The sequence below is a fragment of the Corticium candelabrum genome, chromosome 4 (genome assembly GCF_963422355.1).
Source record: "Corticium candelabrum chromosome 4, ooCorCand1.1, whole genome shotgun sequence".
Classification (NCBI taxonomy): domain Eukaryota; kingdom Metazoa; phylum Porifera; class Homoscleromorpha; order Homosclerophorida; family Plakinidae; genus Corticium; species Corticium candelabrum.
The window spans coordinates 220,491-241,020 of NC_085088.1; the positions used below are offsets into that span (position 1 = coordinate 220,491).

The following is a 20,530-nucleotide window of genomic DNA, read 5'->3' on the forward strand; positions in this document are numbered from 1 at the left end:
TTAATTGATATTAACTGTAGAGATACCATAAGCACAAGTCGGTTCTCTATGACGGCTAGCGTACGTTACTAAGAAACATGGCTGACTATCCTGACGTCTCCGAAGCAATGGAAGACGATCAGAGTGAATCCAGCTCATCTGGTGACGATAGTAACGATGATTCAACTGCAGTAGACGAAGACGCAATTGCCCGGCTTGAAGAAGCTCTTTCTACAAACCAATATCTTTATGATAGCCACGTGGCGTTGATTGCAGAACTAAGGAAAGGAATAGGAAAACCAGATGCCTTTTACAAGCTACGACAGGCTCGGGAACGCATGAGGAAGCTGTTTCCTTTGTCTGAGGATCTGTGGCTGCAATGGATTGGAGACGAAACACTATTCAACTCAACTGCTGTAGACAAGGACTTCGTCAAGGGTTTGTACGATTCTGCTGTCTCTGATTATTTAAGTGTTCGTGTGTGGTTGGAATATTGCAAGTTTACTATGGGAACCATGGTAGACGGCCTGGCTACTCTTGATGACGTCAGAAGTGTGTTTGAAAGAGCTTTGATGTCATGTGGATTGCATGTCAGTCAAGGAAGCACGTTATGGGAGGCATTCAGAGAGTTTGAGATAACAATACTTGATTCTGTCAATGAACTGTCCAAGGATGAGAATGACAAAGATGTGAAGTTACAGATGGATCGTGTTGCCAATATCTTCAAGCGTCAATTATCTGTTCCTCTCATTGGCATGGAAGCAACTGCAAATGAATTCACGAAATGGGCAGAAGAACATAACGTTGTGGTGTCTAACTATACGCAAAGCTACAAGAAAGCTTTATCTACCCTTGGCAAATGCATTGAATATGAGGACAGACTAAAGCAAGCAGAGTCTCCACGACTGGAACAATACAAGGAATATATTCAATTTGAAATGTCTGCTGCTGACCCTGCAAGGATCCAATGCATTTATGAACGAGCTTTAGCTGAGAATTGTTTGCATGCTAGCTTGTGGATGGACTACACTCACTTCCTAGACACAAAACTGAAAATTAAAGACGTTTCTCTTGTAGCTCATCAAAGGGCAGTGAGGAACTGTCCTTGGATATCACAGTTATGGTGCAGTTGGATTAGAGCAATGGAGAGGAATGCAGTAGATCTGATGTCAGTGAAAGAAATGTTTGAGGAGGGTCTACGTTGTGGGTTTTCATCAGCTGATGATTACATTTCATTATGGTCAGCATTTATTGATTATCAGTGGAGGAGGAGAGACAGTGTGGATGATAAAGAGGAGATTATATCAACAGTTCGAGAGACATTTCAGAAAGCCGTTGAGCACGTCAAGCAGCTGTATGGCCAGAAAGCTGATCACAGTTGTTCACTGAAGCGACATTGGGCTGCATTGGAAGCAACACACTTTAACAGCATAGCACGAGCAAGAGAACTGTGGGAAGAAGTCATGAGTGAAGGCCATAGACGAAGCGTTAGCATGTGGTTAGAATATGCTGAGTTAGAGAGGAGGTGTGGGTCAGTAACACAGACAAGAAAGCTGCTGCATGAAGCTGTAGTGAGAGGAAGTGATGAACCACAACGAGCATATGAAGCTCTTCTCAAGTTTGAGAGAGAAGAGGGCACTTTGTCTGAATGGGAATCAGCATGGGAGAGATGTCAAGTCAAAGTGAAGCAAATAACAGAACAACGAGCAAAAATGGAGGCAGTTGTTGAGGAGAAGAAGAAAGCAGGGAAGAAGAGAGAAGATGGAGAAAGGAAGAAGAGAAAGAAAGAAATTGATGATGATTCTTCAGCAGCAAAGCGAAGTAGGGGTGATGCAGAAGAAGAGATGGAAAAAGCAAAGAAAACAGTAGTGAGGTGTGATGATGAACGGACAGTCTTTGTGAGCAATCTTCAATTTTCAACAACAGAAGATGAGCTAAGGCAGGCATTTTCATCATGTGGAGATGTCACGATCATCAACGTTGTCAAGGACACAAAATGGAAAATGAAAAACTATGCCTATGTTGAATTTTCTTTACCTAGTGCTATTGATGCTGCACTAGCTTTAGATCGTACTTTGCTGTCTGGTCGTCCAATGTTTGTCAGTCGCTATGGTCAAGGAGGACAACATAGATCAAAACCAAAGTATCCCATTACACCAGACAAAAACACAGTGTTTGTATCAAATCTGGCATTTGGTGCAACACCAGAAGAAGTGAAGGAAATCTTCACGCAGTGTGGAGTAGTGAAGGAAGTTCGTAAAACATGTGATGCATTAGGAAGACCAAAGGGTTTCGCTTTTGTTGAATACGAAGAATCAAAATCAGCTAGGGATGCTGTCACAGTGCTGGAAGGATACAGATTACGAGGTCGGCCTATAAAAGTTGCTATTTCTAATCCTCCACAAAAATCTCTCATATCAAAGAGAGGAGGTATGACTGGTAACAATATGGGACAGAGAGGTCATGTAGATTCTGAAGGATTTGCCATTCCACTCAATCCTGGCATTCGGACAAGTAGTCGGACACAAATTAGTTTGGTACCTCGTTCTGTCAAGCAAAAGAAAGAAAACGAAACATCGAATGGAGAACCAATTAAACCATCTCAACGACTGAGTAACAAAGATTTCAGAAACTTGCTTTTAAAAAAGTAGTGTCTTGTGTGACACTATATAAGCATGTGTTGTGTCTAGTTGTAGCTATGTGATGTGATGAGTGGGACGTGAGTAGCTTGCAGTAGAATAGTGACCAAAGCGATGAGTCAATTTGTACATGTATACGTGTTGCTGAATAGAACAATTTTTTATTATTACTGAGCCGAGTATAGTGAGGCTTCTAATCCGGGTCGCACAACAGAAAGGGGCGTGGTCCTATATGGCTCCATCTAACTCTCGGTCTATATTGCGTGCGTGCGTGCGTGCATGCGTGCGTGCGTGTGCGTGCGTGTGTGTGTGTGTGTGTGTGTGTGTGTGTGTGTGTGTGTGTGTGTGTGTGTGTGTGTGTGTGTGTGTTTACACGAACCTCAAATTTCTCCTCCGTCGTTTCATCCTGTTGTATTGTAGCCAGGGATTGTGTGTACTTGACAACCAAGGAACACCTTCAAAAGTTGAATGCCACCTAGAGCTACAGTCAACTATTCCACACGTCCCGTACTACAGTATGATGAATCCTTTACTACTGTACACTACACTGGGCTGTCTCTAGCACCGTTGATGGTCAATGTTTGCCAATATCAATTTCTGTCAGTAAATAGCATACCCCTGCATATCGTTAGCCTCGCCCCAGATGCAGTGTGGATTGCAGCCCCGGATGCACTACGTCTGGTATGGTACCGCCTTACTGGGCGGGAGTAAGGATGTAAATCAAACTCCACAGCGCATGTCATACCAATGTTATTAGCTAGGGACTGAGCTTTCGATTGGACTCTGACGTTGTTCTAGCCTTTGTACTTGTCAATATTGCGATTTTAGGCCACTGTCAAGCGTTAGTAAGAGATTGCAGCTACGTTAGAGAGCGTAGCGGGGAAATGGCAGATCAGAAATGGCACTTGCAGTGTATCATACGCCTTTGAACGCGTACACAGGTTCTCAGTCGAAGCTGTAATGCGTCTTATGCTTCTACTGCAATACTTCTACTGCTACACCGACAAAGTACACTTGTAACTGACACTAATCATGTCCCTAGGGACATGGTTGACCGCAAGGGGCGGTACCATACCAGACGTAGTGGTGATGGAAGCGCATCCGGGGCTGCAATCCACACTGCGTCTGGGGCGAGGCTAGCATATCGTTACAAAGGAGTGCATACATAAACTGTACATTTCAAATTGTCTTGATCACTATCGCGAAACGACGACTAGACTACCTACCAAGGCTAGATACGTAATCTCAATTACTACAAAGTTTGCATGTTTACTTCCATGACCGCTGCAAGGTTTAACTTAATTAACAAATACGTATTGTCTAGAGCTAGCTATCTAGAGGACGCGGCGTTTCAGTAGTCGGTCGGAAAACTCCGTTAGACGTGTCAATCACTAACGCGAGGCGTCTACGGATACCGTACAACTAGTTAATTAAATATTACTTGAGCACGGATTAGGCCATACGGGAGTGTACAGAGTGACTTACCAGTATGGAGGCGGCCGAGGTAAACCGTTCAAGATAAATTGAAGATTGATGCGACTGTTTTGAGCTTCTAAAGGAAAGAATATTTTAGGAAGCTGTTCGTGAGCTTTATGATTTTCGAGATCGTTACTTTGAACGCCATGACATTTCTAGAGCGTCAGAAAAGGCGAAATGCGTTGATGAGAGAATGACGGCTACCCTGCAAAAACTAGACGAGTTACCAGGTCATTCTTTGTTCTAAGTGTTTTAAAGTGCTGTACTGACTGTTCCTTTATCTAGATGAAGATTTGGACGTGAAAACGAAAGCGCGTTTGATGTTTCTTCGTGGTCACGCTAACAACGTTGTGCCTGATTTCAACGAGAAAGGCGAACAGTTTCTATCTCGTGCTGTGAAATTGGATCCAACACTAACAGAGGCGTGGAACTCACTAGGAGAATGCTACTGGAAACAGGGTAATGTCAAGGGAGCGTTCGACTGTTTCAATGGAGCTCTGAGACAAGTCAGACATTCACAGAGACATAATTGCACACATTGATTCTGGAGTTCTACTTTATAAAATATTGGTTTATTGGTTTATTTGGCAGTTTTTGTAAAATCCTGTGTTATAGCGCAGTCACCAATTAATTAAAGGTAATTGTTGCATGGTTCCATTCATTCTGTCTAGGTTCAGAACAAAGTATCACTAAGAAATGTTTCTATGATTTTACGACAAACTGGTGAAGGTATGGAACTGCAAATAAACTTGTTTGAGCGTCTTGTTTGTCACTTAAGTAATTAATTAAGCTTATATGTATGTACATGTTTGCATATTGCTCAAGATCTGCATTTACAACTTATTGTACATAGTGGTTACATATTTATTGTGGTGTCACAGGATATGCAAAACACAGTTGCTTGCAAATTTTAAACATCTGATCACACAGTTTATATAAAACATAGCAGTTATACGTATATAGTTTACTTATCATGTAGCAGTAGTCTAATTTTATGTGTGCAGTTTACAACACACACACACACACACACACACACACACACACACACACACACACACACACACACACACGCACACACACACACACACACGACAACAACAATGATTAGCATGCAACAACAACAACAACAACAAACACATGCATACATGCGTACTTATTTTGCAGAGTAGATGTAATCAATAGTTTAGATGTAATCAATAGTTTAGATGTATGATATAAAACTTCTTCGTTTGATTTGTTCTTGTGTGTTTGCAAGGGGCTGCTGAACGGTTTAAGAATTTCAAACTTAGTGTTGAGAAAGCAAAAGAAGCAGTGAGTATGGATGTGTCCGATGGAATCTCATGGTGTAAGATGGCTATTTCTACACTTCTTGTCGTAATGCAGTCATGTAGTGCATCTGTTGTAGATGTTTTGGGAAATGCTTATCTGTCATTGTTTTTCATCAGCGGAAACTCTGATAGTCTCCTGAAGCAATGCATGACAGCGTATGCACAAGCGGTAGGCTATAATTACAAACATAATTATGGTTTAATTAAGACAGACTGGGAAGGACATTTTTAAAAAATAGACTTGTAGCAATTTGTGACTATAACTCATTTGTAAAGATTATATTTGTTTATGTAGTATAGTATTAACAGCTAGATAGCTGAATAAACAGGCAGACAGACACAGAGACGATCAGATGGATAGACATGATTGATCTCCATAACCAACATGTCGACAATTAATTCTACGTATCAATTGCTATCAGTGTTGACCATGCGGTCTTCATTAATGTAGGAAAAGGATCTGTTGGCTGCCAACAATCCCGATCTTCACTATAATCGAGCAGTTGCATATCAATATGAAGAAAAATTTCAACTTGCTCTTGATGGTTTCATGAAAGCGGTTGCTTTTGATCCCAACTGGACGGAGCCTCAAGAACATGTTGACAGGCTAGAAGCTTACCTTGTGAAAGTCAGTGGCATGGCCACAAACAAAGTATAACTGTACATCTAATATTGAATCGATTGTGTCATTAGATTTTGTTGACAGGGGAGGTTGAAGCCAAAGAAATTAGTGTTGCTGCAACAGGGTATTTCTGAAAAAGATCTTGGGCCGTATAATGGAGGACAGTATGTTAGACCAACTGGACAAACAGTTGATTTGAGAGAAGTTCCACTAAGCGAGTTGAGGGAAGGCATTAATGGAGAAGTGATTGTAGTGGGAAAAGTTGTGGGAGTCATTACATCGACAGGAAACATTACATCACAGTATGATGTTCTAGTTGTGTGGCTGTGTTGTGTGCATATTTGCTGTGTGTCCACTGTGTGTGTAAGGGTGTGTGTTTGTGTGTGTCTGTGTCTGTGTGTGTGTGTGTGTGTGTGTGTGTGTGTGTGTGTCTGTGTGTGCGCACGCGCGCGCATGTGTGTGCTTGTAGATGCGCATTTGTTTGTGTGTGTGTGTGTATTATTAATTGTAGGACACTAGCTGTGGTTGACAAGGTTGGCTCATGTGTCATCGTTACAATATTTCACATGTCATCATCAACAGCGCCTTTGATAGGAGATTCTTTAGCAATTCCAGAACCACAATATCAAATCACAAACGTTCATTGTCCTAAGCAAGTAAGTGTCAGTCTTTGTATGTCTGTCAAGCTGTCTGTCTGTCTGTGTTTTGTCTGTGTCTGTTTGTTTATTTGTTTATTTGTTTGTCTAGTCATGTCCATCTACACTGTATCTGTTTCTGCCTATTAATGCTGGTATTGCCTTTGTCTTCGTTTGTTATATCTTACTGTTTGTAGGGTCATCTTTCATTCCCCAGCATCAGAGTTGATAACCCATTATGCTTGGTAGTCAACAAACATCGAGTAAGCAAAGAGAAGTTAGTTCCTTCTGTTCTCGATATCGTGAATAAGAGTGAATAGTCAATACCAGTTGTTATAATTCAGAGACCAAACAGTGTAACTGATATTAACTTTACAAATTGCTACAGACAAAATGTTAATTGAGCGTACAATTTATTGAATTCTCTTGAGCAGCTAACATTATGGTGTTCACCTGTTGGTATGTGTTGCTATGGTAAGTGTTGTTATGGTAACTGTTGCTATGTCAAGTGTTGATAGTCGAGTTGATAACTGTTTGCTAAAAAATGCTGTCAATAAATGATGACATTGGACAGAGGTATGTAACACTGTTGCTAGGTTATACAGTACGACTTTTCTTTTGCCTCCATTATCCTACCCCAACAAACAGTCAGTGTGGCCTGTTTTCACCATAACACTTTTCCTGTCCACAAGAAGTTACTAACAGAGGGGGCAGAGCGAGTCAGTCGGTCATATGTATGTCACGTGACCAGGGTAATAACTGATCAAAATAGATATTCTTAATTGTTACATCATGTTGTTTATTAGGACAATTATCTGGTTAATATCAATATCTAGTAGCTATCATTTCTTTTTTGGTTTGTATTTGTAAGTTGTTTGAATCTTTGCTTGTCCAGCTTTCTTCAGCAGATTTTTTTTCAGTTGTTCTTGTTGTTTGATAATGGCTTGAGCTTGAGCTGTTTTATAGCCTGAAATAGAACCAAAACCTATAGGCTCTTGTTGAAACATTGTTGCACCAACACACACACACACACACACACACACACACACACACACACACACACACACACACACACACACACACACACACTTTGTTTCAGTCCATCAACGAATCCTGTTTTTGGATTTGCCTGACTTGGTGGACGATGGATGACTTGAGGGATGCCAACTGCTTGGCGGATGAGAGGGTAACGCAGTAAGAGAGCAATTGAAAGAGCAAACATGTTGGAAGCTACCCAATACATAAATAAGGCCTGAAATGACAAAAAGAGATTGGTGAAGAAAGGTGTCTGCTGTTAGTGCATGTCTTTGTAACTAGTCGTCCGTCAACAAATAACTGTGTACCTGTCTCTTTCTGTCTCTCTGTCTGTCTGCCTGTCTGTTTGTCTATCTGTCTCTGTCTGACCGTTTGTCTCTTTCTAGTTGTCCAGCTGACAGGCTGCAAACCCTGACTGTCTGTCCAATTTACCAAACTAACCGTCGGCATCTTGATCATGATAGGGAAAGTGATCACAGCCAATCCTCTAAACACCCATTTCATCTTTTGTAACCTCTCAACGTTCACTCCACCTTCAGCCCCAACTTCCATTACCAACAGCATTGTACTAACTGAGATGAGTGGCAGCAAGAAGTATGGATCAGAGACAGTCAAATCTGTAAACCACAGGAAGCCACCTGTCTTCATAGACTCAATAGGAACCCTCGCCATTTGCCTCAAAGCAATAAAGAATGATATAAACACTGGAGCTTGGGCTAAAGGAAGGAAGTTCCGAGCCAAGCTGACATTGTTTGATTCAAATAAAGCTTGCAGCCGTGCCATCTCCATCCCTGCAGACATGGTATTACCCGACATGTTTGCTTCACGCATTTTCCTAGAAATGTTTTCCATCTCGGGTGATATGTTACTCAACCGAGCAGAATTCTGCTGTGCCTTTATTACCAATGGATACATCAATATACGGATAGCCAGGCCGGTCACTGCTATTGTTGCCCACCAAGGCAGCCCAGTACTGACATGCAGAAACTCAAATGTCTGTTGAAGCAGTCCAACAGGCGAGTAGCCACCCAAGCCTGCAGCTGCTATCTCACCCATGGACTGTATGTCTTGTGTATATTGAGCAGCATCTTCTGCCCATCGACTGACAGTTGAAGTGTCTGTCCCTGCAGCTACATCTAGTAGTTCTTCTGACTTGTAGCCGGCACTGGCAGCCATGCTGCCTGATTTTTCTATTACTTCACTATAATTTGGCGTTGTAGAGCTCAAGCGGATAGAAGTAAGTCCTCTAATCATAGCTGCTGCACTGGTGTGTCTTGCAGATCCTTGGTTTTGCTCCAACTTCATACTAGATGCGAAACGGGGTAAAGTCCTAAAGAGGCCCAACATCCAATTTTGAGCTGCACCTTTTCTTAATGTGCTGACCAACGACATCGTTGTGTTCCAGCAGGAAAACGAGTATCCTCGTGTGAACAACAGAAATTGAGATATTGTCACGTGGTCTACATCACATGATTAAGTCTACTGGTCATGTGACCAAATATGTCACGCTTGGATAACATCAATCCTGCAGTCTTTGAGACAGCTAGAGACAGAGAGGTACTGCCTGAAGAAGAAGATGATGACGTGAACGATAAAATCGATGCTAGAGAAGTGTTTGATATCCTTTGTCAAAATTGTTTTCCCGTCTAGTTCAATGATTTCATTGTGTGCTTTACTGTGTCATGCATTGTTGCTAACGATTACACAATGTTCACACATAAACTGAATTCTAACTAAATGGACTTGAATGGCACTTGTTGGCAGTCTATTTATTAACTTACATGTGTCCATGGTTGCGTGTTGTAAGTGTCATGTTTGTGTACCGCTTGCAGTGATTTTTAATACATGAAAAGTACGTGGTGACTGGTGAAAGTACCTCTAAGGAAAATAGTATTTTTCTTACTCTAATTGATTTCCAATGGACCATACAAGTAACGTGCAGTGACAATTCTCAAAACTATGTGGCAGATTTGTTGTGTCATTATACTTTGTCTAAGTTTACTATATGTACATATAAATGTTATTCAATGCTGATACCTTGACTCATATCACATCATATCAGGAATATTAATGATCCCGAACATCCCCTCACTCTTGAAGAACTAAAAGTGTTACAGCAAGCTCATGTTACAGTAGATGATGATAAGAACTATGTAAAAGTAGTCTTCACACCAACTATCCCACATTGCAGCATGGCAACGCTAATTGGACTGGCCATCAGAGTGAAGCTACTGCGGTCTCTGCCTAATAGATTTAAGGTAGACGTGATTGTTGAGCCTGGGACCCACGCACAGGAACAAGCAGTCAACAAGCAGCTGTCTGATAAGGAACGAGTGGCAGCAGCACTGGAGAACAACCATTTGTTAGATGTCGTCAATCAGTGTCTTTCATCCCAAAAGTGAAGTCTATTTTAATTGACTAATTTGACTGTACTCAAGACCTCATGACATTTGAATATCAGCGATTGCCTACCTCACTAACCTATACAGGAGTGTAGGTTATGTGCTTGGAATTACAATATAAATACAATCTACTGAATGTCACAAGCAGCGACCGGTCAATACACTCTCCCTGCATGTACACCAATTGCAACAGACTGTTTTGTTATACTCTATTCAAATTTTATGTTACTCATCCAAGATCATAAAGTTGCTTCCATGTTTCCAAGGTGTAGCTATACTTTATATTGACATACTTTACCATACTGAAATGCTGGTAAATATTGGTGATTTCGTAGTACAATGATCAGTATTACACTGTTGCATGCAAACATAACAAGTCCAGCTGTCCACATGAAAATGAATGTATCAATTCCTTGGAACTCAAACAAATATGCTGGCATGAGCCAAAGACCCTGCATGAAACAGTTAAATCATAGAGAATATATTTACAAGTGATGGACTTTTATACCCTGTTTACAGTAGTGCTCTAGAACGGGTTTGAGGTGCTAAAAAGAGTGGTTCCAGAACCATTCAGTCAAGTGTTCACTAGACTTGTCCTGATGCAATCACACATCCTGCACAACATGCCAGATACGAGCAATGCTTCTTGGACTGATGAGGAAATGATGAAATCACAATTCAGGGGATGACTAGCAAGTACATCAAGGGAATATATGGAAAGATTTCTGGGAGATGGATAATTTTCTTTTCAGAGCCATTTACATGCAGAAACAGCAATTGAAAGTCAATGAATTTGGCAGTTTTGGCCTAAGATGTAAACACAGTGTAAACAGATTCTCATAATAGTTCTTGGACAGTTCCACAGAACCATTCCTAGTGTAAACAGGGTACAAAAACAATGAACTGAGAATAGAGTTGAAAATCCAGCCAATAATTCATGTGTGTGGCACAGTTTCTACTGTGTACCTGTGAACTGTCCACGTAAACTACAAGTTGAATTTTCACCTCTAAATTGAGCTACAGTGACAAACGTCAAGTATTTGACATGAACCTTACTTGGACTGTGAACCACAGTAATACAAGTATTGCCCCAGTCCAACGTCCTTGCAACTTGCTGTAGGGTAGAATCAGTGGAAGCAGCCATAAATACCACAAGAAATACTGCAAGGGTTAGAAAGGGTCAATCCTCATGTAGTAACTCATTTTGAAACAAACTCACTTGTGATGTGCAGACTTTATTGAAGGAAACAAAAATAAACGTTTGCACAAAACAGCATAGTGTTAGGTCTCTGTGTAGCAACAGGGATGTGACAAGCAACAACACAAGTTGAGGTAGAAACACAAGAACTGAACCAAAATGAGAAGTGAAACTTGATGTTTCATGAACATTTGCAGACATGAGATAAAACATATAGAAATAAGGGGAGAAGTTATGACGAGTGTCCTTCCTCGTGAAATGATACAGATATGTTTCCTGTAGGAAATCACTGCCATACCTGCAACATTCCATCACTACAGTAAAGCCCGGTTCACAGTACAACGCTGACGCCGACGCTGACACTGGAATAGAAATGAATCCTATTCCAGCGTTGGCATCAGCGTCAACATCAAAGGATGCTGCCTGCAGCAAGGCGGTGTCTTTGATGTTGACACTCAGCTGAGCATCAGCGTCAATACTGTGAACCAGGCTTAACATGTAATAGTATCCTTTAAATTATGCACCACAGAAGAGGTGCTGAGTGCAAGGAGGTTGTAGATATATGCAATAGCAATGATGAAGTCAAGTGTGTCTGTGTTGAGATGCTTTAGCAATAAATAATTGGTCTGAATTAGCTAGGTATTTAGCAATGTTATTATCACTTATATAAAAATATTTCAATGTCACTGACTGTGCATAAAATAGTGCCGTGATCGTTGTTAGAGTTGCAGTCACCGTCAGCACAAAAATCCACTGCACACGATTGGGTACAATGGACACAATAGACTGTTCTCTTGTCTGTTGTCCAGTGTAATTAGAATCAAGAAACAAATAGAAGGTCAGCATGTAGATAACAGGATACAGCTTGAAGTGAACAGCAAGAGTAAACACAACACCTGCAAGCGCAACATGCTGCTCCATCACAAGAACAATTGTAAGAAGAACAAGCACTCCCAATATAGACTCTGCATTTCCTCTACTTGAAACAGTTGCTGTGAGAGGATTGAACATCCAAGCAGCAGAGAAGAGATGTGTCTGTGACGCCGAAAGCCCTCGAATAACGAGAATCCTCTCAACAAGCCATCCAATGATCAAATCACAAACGCTGAATACCATCTTTCCAAAGCAGCGATGTAATACAACGTTTGGCAAGAGAATAAGAGCAAGCAGGGGACTGTATCTATACGTGTGTCTTTTGTATGGAGAGCTCCCTTCTAATATTAATCTTGAAGCATCTGTGAATACCTCATAGTCAACGTCTGTATATCGAACTTGCAGAGCTGAGTCTTGCCATTCTCCATAAGCGATCAACACAGCTCTCACACAAGCAGCAACCAAGAATCTAGACTTCATATCCGGGCTTTCAGATCTCAAGACTCAACGATCGGTACTGAACCGTACATTATGTGTAGAGTTTCTCTACATTTACGTACGCTTAGCTAGAATGACATTGACTTTGTTAGACTCTGGATGTAGACACATAATTACATGCACCCTTTCGGACCCACTTTACACATTACATTTGTACAACAAGGACGAACAACGTACAATCATAATTTTCGTACATACCTTGAAGTTTCTGCAGCTTTGACGTGTCGTTAGCGTGCGTTATGCATCCATCTCTACATCCACATCTGCACGGACCGAAGTGCCAGGAAATCATTATCCTTTTACACCAATGCCATAATCAGGTATCTGTATTGTACATTGTACCTAGACACATTCATTGTCTAGCCGGTTGGCTAACATGACGGAGATTCATGGTCATCGTCAGAAGAGATAACTCTAAAGCCTGGTTTACAATATTGACGCCGACGTCGACAATAGAAATGAATCCTATTCCAGCGTCGACGTCGGCGTCAACATCAAAGGATGCCGCCGACGTCGAGGCGGTTTCTTTGAAGTTTGACGCTCAACTCAGCGTCGGCCTCATATTGTGAACCAGGCTTAGGTCTGCATGCGTTTTATGTTTTTATTTGCAGTAGGGTATATAGATCAATTAAATTGTTCCAAAAGTATGAAATGGCCTCATTTAATACAGCAGCGCATGCAGTATTCTGTATGGTTGTAGGTTAATTAATAGTCTATTTTGATAAAATTATTCTCAAAGAAACAATTTATTAGCTAAAACTGACAGGTTTGAGATCTGCTGGATGATATCTGGCGAGTAAAAAGACATGGTACGTACTGTAGATCGAAGTAACACAAGTCTCCATTGGATCAAATACATACCATGTTTTTTCTGATTTTTAATTAATTAATAGAAATGCAATAATGCAATTAGCTAGTGAGTACATTATTTTATTAATTAGACTTTAGATTAACAAATATAGACTGAAACAATTTTAGTATTTAAAGCACTGACAAGAACTGCAAATTTATTATGGACAGCTTCTTCTTTTAGTACTTCCTAAGGTATTTCACTATGGGCTTGATTGAAGAAGCAAGTCAACAAGAATTTTTGCGTACTGTTGAGGAACTAAACAGACAAAGGATAAATAAACGCTATTTAATATTAAAATTTACTAAACAACGTATTTGCAGCATCCACTTGCCAAGTTTATTGGGAAGTGTAACTACTTGACTCGAGCATTGGACAGATGCCTGCAAGAAGAAGTTTGTGGCTATTTATTTATCAAATATCATGCTCAATTGCTGAATTAATTAATTGTGTTGTTTGACTGTAAATAATTTAGTATCAAGAAAGGAGAAAGAAGAACTTTGAGGAAGCAAAGTTGAGACGGGAACGATGGAAACAGGACGCTCGGAAGTAGCCACATTCTGTAAACGTGTTCTTCATTTATCCTAGCATTTATTAGTACTTGATTTTGATACAACAAAATACTTACTATCAGGTAGCAGTAGAAAGGTTATTGAAGCAGCTAGAAATATTAGCATACTATTAACAATTGTGAGTATGCAAGTTTAGCTCTACAACAAATTTCTAATGATTTGGCCGCTTGGCATTAGTCTTCTAACCAGTAGTCCAACATGACCCAAGTTTGAACCCATACCAATACTGTTGTCACCCTCCGTTGTTGTTGCATCAACATCCCCGCGTCTATGTACAATAAGTCTCGACTCATCAAGAGCAAAGTTACTTGTCTGTGATGTCACCGGCAACCACTCCCTTTCTCTCCTTTCTTTCAATGAACGAAACTCCTCGTTCCTCCTAACGTTAACGTTCAGAGTAGAGTCTCCAGAAGCTATTCTCGCAAAATTATCGTGTTGTAGTTGTCGTTGAGCCGGAGTTACCTTCGTCAACGGTCCCAAAATCGTCCCATTTACAATGTTCATCTTCTTTGACGGACGGTCACCCCGCCAATCTCGTTGTTTACTGATACCTACAGTGACTAGACGCCGTGTTGAATCAATGCCTCCTCTTCTCTGGTCTTTGATTGTAATTTCTCTATTTTTCTGCCTCCATTCAAAGCTTTTCTTTGAACTTCTGAGTTCGTATAAAGGTAATGGTCTCACCGCCAACCAGCCGCATGTCATGTCAGTCCAACTGTCGCGAATGACAGAGATGGATGGCGTCGAATCGTCGTTACTGCACTTTATTAGCGCTTCCTGAGCGTGTCTGTCTTTTCTCGTTTTCAGCATATTAAATTTTGCGGCGTTGCGATCAACAAACCGAAACCGAAAATAGTTGGAAGAGGCTGATCCGCAACTCGAATGCGATGATAACACTCACGTGTACCAGACCTCCCGTATGTATATATCATCGTGACAATCATAATATCTACGCTCCCGGATGTTAGATGTCGGCTACTCCAGAAGAATTGACGATTAATTCCGAGGTTGTTTGCCATTATGATGGCTGTAAACGAATTTTTCGTAATTCTTCTGCGCTTCAAATGCATCTCGTAAAAAAGCATAATGTACGAGGTCCCTTTCGGTACGCTCCACAAAAAGATTCAACAACTGGGCTGTATGTCAAGGAGGCTAATAGCAGGAAACAGCTTTACTGTCCAATTGATACGTGCTGCAGAGGAAGGAATAGTGGAAAGCCATTCAACAAGTTGGGAAATGTGAAACAGGTGATTGCACTTGTCTGTACACATGCATATGTACGTCTGCTTCTCTGTTTTACGTAATTTGCAAGCTACAAGACATAGTCACGGAAGGCTGCAGAAGGCACATGGTGCCGAAGCATGGTATCAGATATTTTGACCAGTATTTGGTTGACCAGTCAAATTTGAAGTATAGTATAATATTGAATGGCTGGTGATCTGATCGATAAAATATGGCCAGCAGATGAAAATGATATTGGGCTCGGAGGTGAATCTGTAATTATGACAACCAGTATTATGTCCCCTCCCGTCCCTTAGGTTGTGTTTTGCTTTCTGTTCATTTTGTGAATCTTCTATGACGTTGAAGTCGTTTGTTTGTGATAGCATTTTCATAGCGTACATGGAGAGAAACGGTTTGCATGTGGACGTTGTAACAAGAAATTTGGTCTGAGTGATGTATGCAAGAGACATGAAGTAGAGTGTGGACTCACCTTTCAATGTTCATGTAAAGAGATATTTAGAAACAGAGCTGCATTACTATCACATGCTAAACGAAACGAACACCAATTACCACTTGCTTTTCGGAACAAGTCTAGATTAATAAAGAATCAACAGGAAATTACGTCTAGTACAACAGCACATCAGGCTATTGTCTTAACAAGGCCAGTAGGAGTTATGAATATTCACTTTCCTGTACATGTAGACTCTTCCACAGTTAGCACACAAACTACAGGGTTTGACTCGTGTGACTTAATACAATGGATGCCATCTCCAACTGTTGCAGTTCAATCAGCTACAACAGAATCTCAAATCGACACTGAAGTCAATGGCTCTGTTATTTCTGAATGCTTAACACAAACACAGGAAAACACTAGCATGACTGAACATGCAACAGAAGAGCCTTCTCTTGCTGCCATAGTGCAAGCAGGTGAGGAATGGATGCCGACAATTGACATTGGAATTCAAACACTTGTTTCTGATCAATGTGCTGAGAATTGTATTGTGGGATGTGACTCTTCTTTGGAAGATCAACTTCTCTCGTCTGTTGGCTCACAGACAGATATCACATGGACTCAGCTATTTGGTGACGACCTGCAATTGTTCAGTACTGAGGTTGGTCATTCTGTATCAACACAAACATGGACAACAGATATGGGTGGAGGAGCAAGCGAAATGACTGAACAACTCATGTGTCGGTCTACCTAGCTAGACAGTGAAGTATAGAGGTATATGAATGACAAGGTTATTGTTTGTTAGATAAAAGGTATTATTCTTGGGTCATGCACACTTAGATTGATCTGTGTGTGTATATGTGATGTATATGTACTGTATATATATACAAGAGACTGTAATTATTAGTCCGAGGAGGGTTACAGTAGTGTGTCATTGGACTGACGGATCCGTGGTGTTAATTAGATCAAGTGCCATGTAGTCCTTGTGCATGTGATGATGATGATGTCTTTGCACACCTTCAAGAGGCATCCAATAGCTTTAAGACGGTGACAATCCCACGTGTTAGTGTGTCCCCTCCTTCTCACGCTCGCTCTTCATTGGCTTCTGAAGTTCAAGGCCATCTGCAACCCAACGTAACTCCTCCACACAGACCTCCTAACGCGCGCAGGCTAAAGGCTTGAGTGGGGTGGAGTTCGACCCATTTGCGAATAGTTCGGATTGGCGTATGAATTGGAACATCAACATAGATTATTAAGATGTCTCGTGTCGAATTTCGAGGGAATTGCGCCATTCTTTGGCTTGGCAGTGCAGAAAACAAATTTACTACAGAGTCTGTCTACAGAATTAAAAGCCAAATTAGCGAAATATTGAGGTAAACACGTTATATATAGATCGAGAGAGAATGATGCATATGTTTATATATAATACTCTAGACATAATCAAGTCAAAGTCCTTATCACTGCCAGTAGTGGGAAGTTCTACAGTAATGGTATCGATCTTGATTGGTTGGGGCAACAGCAAGCGGAAACGTCGGAATCATTTTTCAATAATTTAATTGATCTTATTGTCATGATTCTTACTCTGCCAGTCTTTACCATAGCAGCTATAAATGGTCAGTTACTGTTGTTTATGCTTTAATTAATTAATTTAAGATCTTACTATCTGATTATTATATGTGTATTGTAGGACATGCATTTGCTGCAGGAGCGATATTGGCTTTGGCTCATGATTTTCGTGTCATGCAAAAGGGGCGTGGTTGGATAAGTCTACCAGAAGTATTTCTGGGGCTAAACTTTACTCCAGGATTGCAGGAAATGATGAAGTACAGTGATTCAAATTATTGATTAAATTATTTTAGTCAAGTCGCAGTTGTTTTTGTTTGCATATTTGATAAGAAAGGTCTAAGATTGGCTCTCCTTCATGTCTACGAGATGCAATTTTGTTAGGCAAGCGTTTTACAGCTGAAGAAGCTCTAGACAAGCAGCTAGTCGACAGAGCGTGTGAACCGGGGTGTGCTGTTGAGACTTCAGTTCAACTTGGAGAAGAAATAGTGAATGGGAGAGATTATGGAAGAGAAATCATCAAGTCGCTGAAAGAGGATTTGTATGCAAATTCTCTGAGGCTATTCAGAGAGTACAATTTGTCCAGAAGTGTCGCTGTCTCTAAATTGTAGTAGATGCATGCTTACAGATATAATATTAATTAAGACTAGACGTTTGGACCAGTCTGGACACGCTTTCCTCATTCCAACCCAGTGTCACAGGGTAGAGCTCTCTTCCACGCAGGACCTCCTGGAGAAATTAGATCCTAGGATCAAAATTCCCCCTGAGTTGCTGTCCTAGTGTAAAATTTTCCGCGCCTACGGTCTCCCGCCTAGTTTGCAGCTCTCTAGCCCTACCATAACCATAACCCTAGCTTGTAACCCTAACTCTAACCTTAACCGTAGACTCTAACCCTAACCCTAACCCTAACCCATAAAACCTGAGGAGGCTTCAACCTAGCGTGCTGGCTCCCCCGGAAGGCCGGAGAAAATTATTACTCGGTGACAGCGGATGTTCAATCTGGGTATACGGGTCCTACTACAGGGCGTTGACTGTACAGTGAGGAGTTCAATGAATCTGGACGCTGTCGGAGTTGTTCTACGTAAATTTAAGAAAACTGAGTTTCCTACGCTCTTGGAGAGATGGAGTTTTGCAGAATATTTGAGAGATACTGATGTTTCTGGCTCTAAACAGAAAACTGTCAAACTTCTCGCTGAAGCTTGTCTGGTATATCAATACTGTTGAAATCTTTTATTCAGTCTTACGTCTAGGGTTTTCAGGAAAACAATATAGAAGAAGAAGACCTAGCAGAAGCAGATTTGATTCGTGAGCGTTAGCTAGTGAACTAATACGCATGCGCAATGTAAGCTCTGTGGATCTTTGTAGATAGGCAGCTTCATGTCGACAGTAAGAGATGGACAGCGTTCAGAATAATAAACAAAACTGGTAAACGTGTGAAATGAATGTTACCTGTTATTTTGGTATTATTGAAATAAATAGATGAAATTAGTTTTGTCAAAATTACTTTTGTAATTACAAGCGGCTTTATAGTAGACATGTTTGCTCTGTGTGTGTGTGTGTGTGTGTGTGTGTGTGTGTGTGTGTGTGTGTGTGTAAAGTTGGTTGCGCTTGTGCTCTACATTTAGGCAGTGCTCGAGACGAAGCTCAGCTAAACATTCCAGAAGTATTGGAAGATAAACTGAATACTCAGCTCTTACAGTTCTACGACAATGTGAGTGCATCTTCATTAGGATAATCAATTTAGACATGCTGAATTAAGTTGTAATGATTATTCTGGTTTTATTTAGTCTGTCTGTGCAGTTTGTTTGAAGGACAGTGTGTGGCTACGTGTTGCCATTTTGGAAGGTATGCCATCAGTTTATTATCTCATCTACCACCCGCACTCTTCACTGCTGCTGGCAACAAACATCAAACGGATACACCAGCAGTTTGTTTTTTATGTGAGCCATATAAATTGTAGCAGTTGATTATTGCTATTGACATTTGTATATGTGGGCTTTACATCGACTGCTGTGTGTTTTAGTCGTTTCTTCGAGTTGTTTGCGGTTCAAAGTTGAAAGAGCTGAAGTTGCAAGGGAAACAGGCTCAATCACTGGCAGATCTTGTGTTGCATAGACGGAGCCAGGTCAGTTAATTTCAAAGTCTAATTTCAAATTTATTTCTTTGCTGTCTGCTTGCATGGCTTTTGTTTGCCTGATTATCTAAGTGTTTGTCTGCATACTTTTTCTTAGACATATAATTTACACATCTCATTGTATTTTACCTATACAATTGTTTGTGTCTAACTTTCTGTCTAGGGAAGGTTTTCATCTCTTAGATTTAATCAGAAAGACAGTGGTGTCCTTGTTCGTCGCAAGAGACGAAAACGACCAAGTAAGTAGAAAATACCACCAATAGACAGACAGACAGGCAATGGTACACATTTGGGTGTCTCGTTAATTAATTGTGTAAGTATTGAACTCGGGCAGTTGTACTTACGTATCTACGTTTGATTTCTAGTCCGTGTTGTACACCCATACATAGTGAAGGAAGATGAAGACATTGATAAGAAGAGGTCAAAGTTTGTAAAGGAAACTTTTGGTGACAACAGGCTTCCAGTGGTAGACACAGTCAACTTCAAGGTACAGTACAGTACAAGTAAATACTCACATTGAAATGCTACTGACCATTTAATGTATCAAGTAATGCTATTTAATATAATACTGTAACAGAAATAGTTTAGAAGTCTTGCTGAAGCTGAGGAGGTGTGCCTCTGTGTGTTTGATATCAAATGTTTAGATATTAATTATCTTTTTTTGTTATTCAGGTTGAAAGTCGCCTTTTGCCGAATAACCATTGTGGCTATTGTGGTCCATTGTCGTCCCATTTTCAGTTCCAAGGCTCCAGTGTATTGAACGGTATTCAAGCACTGGTAGAGGAAGGCTTAACGGACACTCCCTTACCACCCTTTCTATCAGAGCTGCACACATCAGCACAGAGCTACTTTGTTATTCGAGAGAAGAAACGTGTAGAAGACACAAGATGAAGGACATTTGCAATGACACTGTTATGCTGTAAAGTATTGATGTTGAAGAAAGAAGTCAGTCGTCTTTATCCAAATGACATTAAGCGGCTCTCTGGGAGTCCCACATATACAGTACATACAGTACATGTGTCTAGTAATCTTACTACGCATATATTTGCATGTT

At 40.7% G+C, this 20,530-nt stretch overlaps 10 protein-coding genes across 11 annotated transcripts; 7 read left to right on the forward strand and 3 right to left on the reverse strand.

Annotated features, from left to right (window-relative positions):
• The first annotated feature begins 80 nt into the window (after positions 1-80).
• LOC134178429 (squamous cell carcinoma antigen recognized by T-cells 3-like) lies at positions 81-2,792 on the forward strand. Its single transcript, XM_062645308.1, has one exon. It carries the CDS (start codon positions 108-110, stop codon positions 2,628-2,630), a length of 2,523 nt encoding a protein of 840 aa, XP_062501292.1. The 5' UTR covers positions 81-107; the 3' UTR covers positions 2,631-2,792.
• Positions 2,793-4,100: 1,308 nt separating this feature from the next.
• Positions 4,101-7,117, forward strand: LOC134179191 (tetratricopeptide repeat protein 5-like). 2 transcript variants are annotated; one of them, XR_009969808.1, is made up of 10 exons: positions 4,101-4,122; positions 4,192-4,324; positions 4,380-4,600; positions 4,766-4,823; positions 5,350-5,439; positions 5,500-5,591; positions 5,874-6,074; positions 6,129-6,346; positions 6,578-6,700; positions 6,877-7,018. XR_009969808.1 is itself a non-coding variant. In XM_062646092.1 (10 exons), exons 1-10 carry the CDS (start codon positions 4,108-4,110, stop codon positions 6,997-6,999), a joined length of 1,296 nt encoding a protein of 431 aa, XP_062502076.1. In that variant the 5' UTR covers positions 4,101-4,107; the 3' UTR covers positions 7,000-7,117. The 2 variants fall into 2 exon arrangements, 1 of the variants encoding a protein (XP_062502076.1); XM_062646092.1 differs by having other exon boundaries at positions 6,556-6,700; positions 6,877-7,117.
• A 238-nt stretch (positions 7,118-7,355) lies between these two features.
• On the reverse strand, positions 7,356-9,170 carry LOC134179193 (mitochondrial inner membrane protein OXA1L-like). Its single transcript, XM_062646093.1, has 3 exons — positions 8,156-9,170; positions 7,769-7,931; positions 7,356-7,646 (listed from the first exon to the last, which is right to left on the reverse strand). The coding sequence occupies exons 1-3, from the start codon at positions 9,104-9,106 to the stop codon at positions 7,522-7,524; spliced, it is 1,239 nt and encodes a 412-aa protein (XP_062502077.1). The 5' UTR covers positions 9,107-9,170; the 3' UTR covers positions 7,356-7,521.
• Positions 9,171-9,173: 3 nt separating this feature from the next.
• LOC134179196 (cytosolic iron-sulfur assembly component 2B-like) lies at positions 9,174-10,369 on the forward strand. Its single transcript, XM_062646097.1, has 2 exons — positions 9,174-9,332; positions 9,767-10,369. The coding sequence occupies exons 1-2, from the start codon at positions 9,215-9,217 to the stop codon at positions 10,114-10,116; spliced, it is 468 nt and encodes a 155-aa protein (XP_062502081.1). The 5' UTR covers positions 9,174-9,214; the 3' UTR covers positions 10,117-10,369.
• Positions 10,355-13,652, reverse strand: LOC134179194 (GPI mannosyltransferase 1-like). The gene is made up of 5 exons (XM_062646094.1): positions 12,884-13,652; positions 12,006-12,753; positions 11,336-11,612; positions 11,173-11,277; positions 10,355-10,568 (listed from the first exon to the last, which is right to left on the reverse strand). The coding sequence occupies exons 2-5, from the start codon at positions 12,665-12,667 to the stop codon at positions 10,389-10,391; spliced, it is 1,224 nt and encodes a 407-aa protein (XP_062502078.1). The 5' UTR covers positions 12,668-12,753; positions 12,884-13,652; the 3' UTR covers positions 10,355-10,388.
• LOC134179197 (COX assembly mitochondrial protein 2 homolog) lies at positions 12,922-14,155 on the forward strand. Its single transcript, XM_062646098.1, has 3 exons — positions 12,922-13,005; positions 13,859-13,930; positions 14,011-14,155. The coding sequence occupies exons 1-3, from the start codon at positions 12,925-12,927 to the stop codon at positions 14,086-14,088; spliced, it is 231 nt and encodes a 76-aa protein (XP_062502082.1). The 5' UTR covers positions 12,922-12,924; the 3' UTR covers positions 14,089-14,155.
• Positions 14,156-14,216: 61 nt separating this feature from the next.
• On the reverse strand, positions 14,217-14,972 carry LOC134179195 (uncharacterized). Its single transcript, XM_062646096.1, has one exon. The coding sequence runs from the start codon at positions 14,915-14,917 to the stop codon at positions 14,246-14,248; it is 672 nt and encodes a 223-aa protein (XP_062502080.1). The 5' UTR covers positions 14,918-14,972; the 3' UTR covers positions 14,217-14,245.
• Positions 14,973-15,068: 96 nt separating this feature from the next.
• LOC134178699 (uncharacterized) lies at positions 15,069-16,685 on the forward strand. The gene is made up of 2 exons (XM_062645581.1): positions 15,069-15,354; positions 15,712-16,685. The coding sequence occupies exons 1-2, from the start codon at positions 15,076-15,078 to the stop codon at positions 16,531-16,533; spliced, it is 1,101 nt and encodes a 366-aa protein (XP_062501565.1). The 5' UTR covers positions 15,069-15,075; the 3' UTR covers positions 16,534-16,685.
• A 285-nt stretch (positions 16,686-16,970) lies between these two features.
• LOC134178859 (uncharacterized) lies at positions 16,971-18,110 on the forward strand. Its single transcript, XM_062645767.1, has 4 exons — positions 16,971-17,152; positions 17,214-17,392; positions 17,467-17,602; positions 17,680-18,110. Exons 1-4 carry the CDS (start codon positions 17,037-17,039, stop codon positions 17,951-17,953), a joined length of 705 nt encoding a protein of 234 aa, XP_062501751.1. The 5' UTR covers positions 16,971-17,036; the 3' UTR covers positions 17,954-18,110.
• A 254-nt stretch (positions 18,111-18,364) lies between these two features.
• On the forward strand, positions 18,365-20,483 carry LOC134179189 (centromere protein N-like). The gene is made up of 9 exons (XM_062646090.1): positions 18,365-18,548; positions 18,602-18,647; positions 18,708-18,767; positions 18,968-19,053; positions 19,130-19,282; positions 19,366-19,467; positions 19,640-19,715; positions 19,842-19,963; positions 20,149-20,483. The coding sequence occupies exons 1-9, from the start codon at positions 18,393-18,395 to the stop codon at positions 20,365-20,367; spliced, it is 1,020 nt and encodes a 339-aa protein (XP_062502074.1). The 5' UTR covers positions 18,365-18,392; the 3' UTR covers positions 20,368-20,483.
• The last annotated feature ends 47 nt before the right edge of the window (positions 20,484-20,530 follow it).